This window comes from Octopus bimaculoides, chromosome 18 (assembly GCF_001194135.2).
Source record: "Octopus bimaculoides isolate UCB-OBI-ISO-001 chromosome 18, ASM119413v2, whole genome shotgun sequence".
NCBI classification, from domain to species: Eukaryota; Metazoa; Mollusca; class Cephalopoda; order Octopoda; family Octopodidae; genus Octopus; species Octopus bimaculoides.
Genome location: NC_068998.1, coordinates 54,935,161 through 54,941,654, shown reverse-complemented (window position 1 = coordinate 54,941,654; position 6,494 = coordinate 54,935,161). Strand labels below are relative to the sequence as shown.

General features: G+C 33.7%; 1 protein-coding gene across 4 annotated transcripts in view; it reads right to left on the bottom strand.

The window, feature by feature from the left end:
* Nucleotides 1–6,494, bottom strand: part of LOC106883074 (protein prune homolog 2) — a 120,744-nt gene that overhangs the window by 84,040 nt on the left and 30,210 nt on the right. For all 4 annotated transcript variants that reach the window (XM_052974338.1, XM_052974340.1, XM_052974341.1 and 1 more), the window contains exons 5-6: nucleotides 2,561–2,676; nucleotides 245–400 (exon numbers count right to left, since the gene is read on the bottom strand). In XM_052974338.1, the coding sequence (XP_052830298.1) occupies nucleotides 245–400; nucleotides 2,561–2,676 (272 nt within the window). The remainder of the gene's footprint in view (nucleotides 1–244; nucleotides 401–2,560; nucleotides 2,677–6,494) is intronic.

Here is a 6,494-nt window from a genome sequence, read left to right as displayed (position 1 = left end):
TGCTAGCCAATTATATTGATCCTAGTGCATAACTGGTACTTATTTCATTGATCCTGAAAGGATGAAAGGCAAAGTTGACTTCAGTGGAATTTGAACTCAGAATGTAAGGATTGACAAAATGTATTCAGCCTGGCGTGTTAACAATTCTGCCAGATCATCACTTTGGAAAATAACGATAACAATGAATAATAATAATAATAACACAACACACATTCGGATAGTAAATGGTATATCGATTACTTACCACTTATATCATATCTAACAATATTGATTTGTTCAAAAACATCACAGCGATTGCAATTTGGTAGAATATTTTCCAAGCGCTGCAATATTTCTTCATCTTTTGCAGTTCCACGTTTAGCATCTTTACTCATATTTATAGTATCAAAAATAATGGTACCTAGAATTCATGGTCAAAATTGTAAAGTTACACACAATTAATAGGCTCTGATTATATGGAGTGAATAAAATAGATTAAACATTTTTCAAATTTTAAAATTATACTTTCGAAATTAAAATCATACAAATTTATGTATTTATATATGATCCCAAAAGACATTGAATGAATTAAATACACAAATGGTAAGTCAATTTAATCCTTTGTTGGTGATCAGAAGTAAACAAACTCTTTCATGTTTTCTATACAAATGAGGTTGGTTGAATGCTCTCAATATGTGATTTGAATTACTGGAATTTGAAAGAACACATGAATAAGAATGGTGCAGAGATGAGCAATTCTATGCCTGACACTCATGGACATGCTTACAACATCCAAAGACAAACACAACACCCATGAGTTTCAGAGACATTTTTCCATGCTCAAAATTGCTGAAGCATGGAATAAACTACCTTCATCAGCTGTTAACTGATGGAATACCTGCATCCTTCAAAACTTCATGAAACTCACCAACAGTACACCTGATGCACCCCCACATTTTTTTCGTTTCTTAATGACAAATCCACTGTTCACTTACTGTGCATATATTCTATGTATTTGTTCAGAGGCACCTTTGGCTACTTTTTCTGATGAGTTGTAATGCACCTGAACACTGCATACAATACATTCGTTATTATCATAAGAATCAAACAAATTGTTTCATAGAGATGTCACAAAATCATTATTGCAATGAAATACTGACATGTTAGACTTGGACTTCAAATCCTTTAGTTGAAAATCTTAATTGTTGAGAATGAGTTTATTTCACTATTCCTTGTCACAAAAGTCTATTTGGCTAAAACTCAAAACTAATTATTTTCACAAGCTCAACCCAGATAGCGTTCCAGGGCATGCCTTTCACCAGCGAAATACAACAACAATGGAACAAATTCTTCAGCCAGATTACTTCCACAATACTTGTAGTACAAACATAAAGAGAACACACCGAAAAAGTACATTCCAAAGTTTTCTAATTGACTTACAAGAACCAAAAACAACAGACTTATTAACTGTATCCAACTGTTTATCTTCAGTTGTATGGCATCAACTACAATACTGCAACAAATACCCTTGATAGCATTTTTGTTAAACAAAAGGACTTAGCTTCTGCAGATTCTAATTGTAGTTGTGAAAACGTTTAGATGTGTGACATAAGATTTAATGTCTTCACTTGCTTACCAACTTCATAAGACATTGTAACTACCGAGATATGATAATGAAGTTGAGCATTCTAGCCGAATAAAATGATTTGATTGTCAGCAACTGATTTTTGTCACTACATTAGGTATGGTACATAAAAGTCAGTGTCCATGAGAAAGAGGAAGGAGAAGCACCTAACGTAACAAAGACTTACCAAGAACAAAAGAGTAAAGCCATAGTAAAAGAGAAAGGAAGGGAATGAGATGGAAGGGCAAGTGAATAGATACGGCTTTCAAGCAGATAACCCTTTCCTGGAAAAAGGATTGTTTGCACGAAATCATTGGGGAATGTAGTCTTGTAAAAGCATTTTAACAACTAAACTTATAGAAGAAAAAAGAATGGCAAAAAAAGAAAACAAATTTAATTATGAACAATTGCACAAATATATCTTTAATATACTTCCCAAGATGCAATATTATTGAGAAAAATGATTTTTACATAAAAGAGATACAGTGTAGTGAATTGACTCAACATTGTACAAGTTGTACTTATTTTATAAACAATGAGAAAAATAGGTACATAAAAAAAATGAATATGTGCCAAAGGGATAAAAGTAAACAGAAGAAAAAAGTCAACAACGATGAAAGGATTGTGTAAGATTAAAAGTGAAAGAAGTGAAGCAGAACAAATCTGAACAAAAGTGCAGCATCCCATTTAATAGAGACTGAAAAAAACATTAAAAGTGTTTCAACAATAAATAGGACAGCAGCTGTCATTGAGGATGATATATAAAAAAATATTATTTTTAGAAAACCAACTTTTAGCCAAACTATCATCATCATCATCATCATTACTGAATGTCATTGTCCCCTGCTAGTCTGGGTTGTCTTGTGTTCCTAAGTCTCAAAAATATATCAACAAAGTCACCAAATTTCGTTTTAAAACAATCTACTGATAATGTAAATTTAAAAAAGCAATACTCACTGAACAAAAGAGCAGCCACCTTTTCATCAATTGTATTTGGTTGGTGACTGTTGAAGATTTGTTCTGCAATGAGTGTGCAACAAGACCCAACTTGTTCTATGTTTACTTCGCATCCACTGTCAAACAGAAAAACAAAACATCAGGAAAATATTGCTGTTGTCAAAGATCAATCAAAAACTTATTGCACAACCATCATCATCATCATTATTATTACTATTATTATTATTACCAATGTAAAGTCAAAACTGTTGGTTGGAGCTAGAAACGACCTAAGCCTTTAAGTTGACATTAACTATTCTTGTTCAGTAATCATCTCCGGCAGGCCCACATGTGGCCTATAAGGCTTGCTCTTCATCTGCAGCAGCAATGACACCTGTTGCAGGTGAAGCTACTTGATGCAATGCAGTAGTGATGCCTCTTATGTGTTCTTTCATATTCTCTCTGTTTTTCCTCAATGGCTGGAATTATGAGCTTCTACGGTTGATGCCATTCCTTGTGCCATAGGGCCTTCTCCTCCCCAAGTGTTTGGGAGATGCTAGAGTTCTTCATATGTCTTTCCAGTACATCCCTGTATCATAACCTCCGTTATTAAAAAGTAATTCCTTATATCTTGTTATGAATTAGATTCTCATTGGAGGCAAATTTTCAACATAAAATAAATTATGATTGGGGGAGGAATAGTATGAAATAGCTAAAAGTTTCTTTTGCAGAATTTGAAAAAATTGAATAATTTTGAAAATTATTTCAGCTGAATTCTTCAGTTGTCAAAATCTCTCAACATGTTACAAAGGACCGTTCTTTTAGTGATACAAGTGTTCATGGTCCAATATTTTATGTTATCTTCTTTTAAAGGAATAACAACATTGCTCACATATTGTTCAAGACTTTACCTCAACAAACTTACATTTATTCCCATTTTGATGCCTACCAAGAAACACAATATTTTTCCTTCAACTATTTTTGAAAATGTTATTTCTTTTTCATGAACAATATTACAAAAGGATTTTAAAAACTTTTTTTTAAATACCACATACTTAATTTTATTCTAAATGACAAATTTCAAAAATAAGTGTTTATAATAATAGCATGTTTGATAAAATAATTTGATAAAGAAAATCATTAAGCTAATTGTTTTTCTTAAAATAGAAAGTTCCATTACAAAGCTGGATAGGATGTCAGAATATTCAAACGCAGGCAAGAAACAAAAACAATGGGAGAGGTCATGGAGAAAATTCATTTTTATTAGATTAATAATATTGGAGTTAAACATGTTTAAAATTTTTTTTTTCTTTTTTGTATTTAATGGTTGTATGGTTAAGCAAGTTGCTTTGCAACCATGTGGTTTTAGGTTAAGTGCCACTGCTTGGCACTTTGGGCGAGTGTCTTATTCTGTAGTGAGAGAGTTTGGTAAGCAGAAACTGTGTGTCTTTGTTAGTCTTGCTCACTGCTTGACAGCAGGTGTTGGTTTGTTTCCATCTCATTTTATTGGTTTGGCATAAAAGATCAACAGAACAATTACCAAAATTAAAAAAAAACAAGAACTGGGGGTCAATCTATTTGACTAAACTGTTAAAGGTAGAGCTCCAGCATGGCCACAGTCCAATGACTGCCAATTCACTGCTTCACAGTCCAGACTTCAGCTGCTTTTTTTTTCTTTCTTTTTTGCTATTACTTCAAATAATGAGCATTGTTGGGACACGAGAACAAAGTTTAAGGTCTGCAGTGAAACCTTAACAATTACTGTTTTGTGCCTCAAAGCAGGGATCAGAACTCAGAACGCCTCTGTTTTGCTGATTCATAACAAGATTTTGTTGCTTTCCTGATTTATAGTTGTAAAAGTAGAAACAAAAAACTCAGTTGTTCAATGAATGCATGTTGGAAATGGCTGAAAAAACATGAAATAGTAACAATAATAACATCAATGACATGTTATTGACGATATTATTACTGTTTTTGTTACTGTTTCCATTAAACCTATTATATCAATGTTATCGCTATCAGCAGCCTAGTAGTTGTGATGGTGATAGGGTGAGGTGGGAAAATAACAATGTTAGGCAAAATAATTCAACTGATAACGAATGGTGGTGGTGGTGGCAGCAGTGGTGGTGCTGATCCTATCACTATAATTAGCAATGTAACAGACAAAGAAAACTATAATTCCATTTCTCTTATTTTTTGAAATTGCATCACCATTTTTTTGTAGTATGGTCAAAACAATGCTACTTTCTAAATCTAGTTCACTAAACTCATTTTTTAGACCAGAGTGGAAGAATCGGTTAAACAGAAATATTAGGAAAGAAACGTCAAATGATAAAGATATCAATAATGAAAATTGTTTTTGAATAATCAGAAATTAATATGACTTCAGGAAAATGGATATCTTGTTCATAAAATGAACTGAATATTGAATTAATATTTCATAATTGCTGAATTGTTTAGATATCTCTCATTTTTAATACTTTTCCCCACATTTTTAAAACACCTTGGTTACTGTTTCTGCAGAAACTCAGTTTTTAAATCCTACATTTACAGATGACCTCAGTCTCACCATCAATACAGGGTTTGAGAGCATGGATGGCTAAGTGGACAGGGCAGTGATCAGCAGCTGAGGATGGGGTTCCAAATATTATCCTCAACACTGTATTACATTCAAAGCCAGGACACTTGAAAATGATCAAGCTCTTCAACCTGTAAATAGGTACCTCCGAATAGGAACAACTTGCTATTTAACCAGCAGAATTTGTCATGTTGACAAACGGCCTATTATCTAGAGGTCAATGTGGAACCATCCTAGAGTTTTCTTTCTGAGAATCATCATGCAAAGACTAATTCCTCAATAGTGAACCTACAACCAGCAAGGATTATGAAATCTCTAATGATGACAGTGCTGTAGAGTACCTTACATCCTTCTATGGAAACCATGTGAATCTTAGAAACTATAAGACTTTACGCAGACTGTTGTTGTGTTGATGCCATTTAAGAGGGCTTCCGCCTCTTATAGAACGAAGCATTAACAAGTTGATAAGCTTTTGGGGTCACATCAGTAATATGCTTTCATTTTACAGGTTTAATAAGATGGATTTTGCAAGACTGAATTATGACAGCTGTGTGTGTGTGGTTTTTATGCAAACGATAAATTAGTTTCAATACCATTTTCAATGAAAAAAACTAAAAAGAAAATATTCAATAGCCAACTGGAATCTCTTGTTCTATATATCATTTGTAGTTAAGTTGTACACATGCTTAATTATAAGTGAAATTAGGACAAAAGTCAACAGCTGAAGTGTATTTAGATTAGAGTATTAGTCTGGTAGCCAAATGGATAGCAAGGTCATTAATGAGGATATTTATTTGAACACAAGCTAGAAAAGAAAATTATGATAATTATAATACATTATATTTATACTATTTGGTGACAATATTTTTAATTAGCTTCCCAACAATCAACTTGTTATTTAGTTACATTTGTTCCATCTGACTGATTTTTTTTTTTATTTAGGTAATTTGAAAGACTCATTCATAGCTACAGGAGAGCATTGACGCATTGTCTGTATGTTTGTTTTGGTATGGAGATTATGCAATGGTGGGGGGGAGAAACAGAATCATCAGAAGCAGGTTCACCCATACAAAATTGCTGCTATTTGCCCCCTGTTATACATTTGGTACAAATCCCAGGTTGATATCATTGGGGCCTGATACAGTTTTGTGCCTCATTGGGTCCTGTCAAACCGTCCAGCTCCTTATATCATCATCATCGTTTAACGTCCGCTTTCCATGCTAGCATGGGTTGGACGATTTGACTGAGGACTGGTGAAACCGGATGGCAACACCAGGCTCCAGTCTGATTTGGCAGAGTTTCTACAGCTGGATGCCCTTCCTAACGCCAACCACTCAGAGAGTGTAGTGGGTGCTTTTACGTGTCACCCGCACGAAA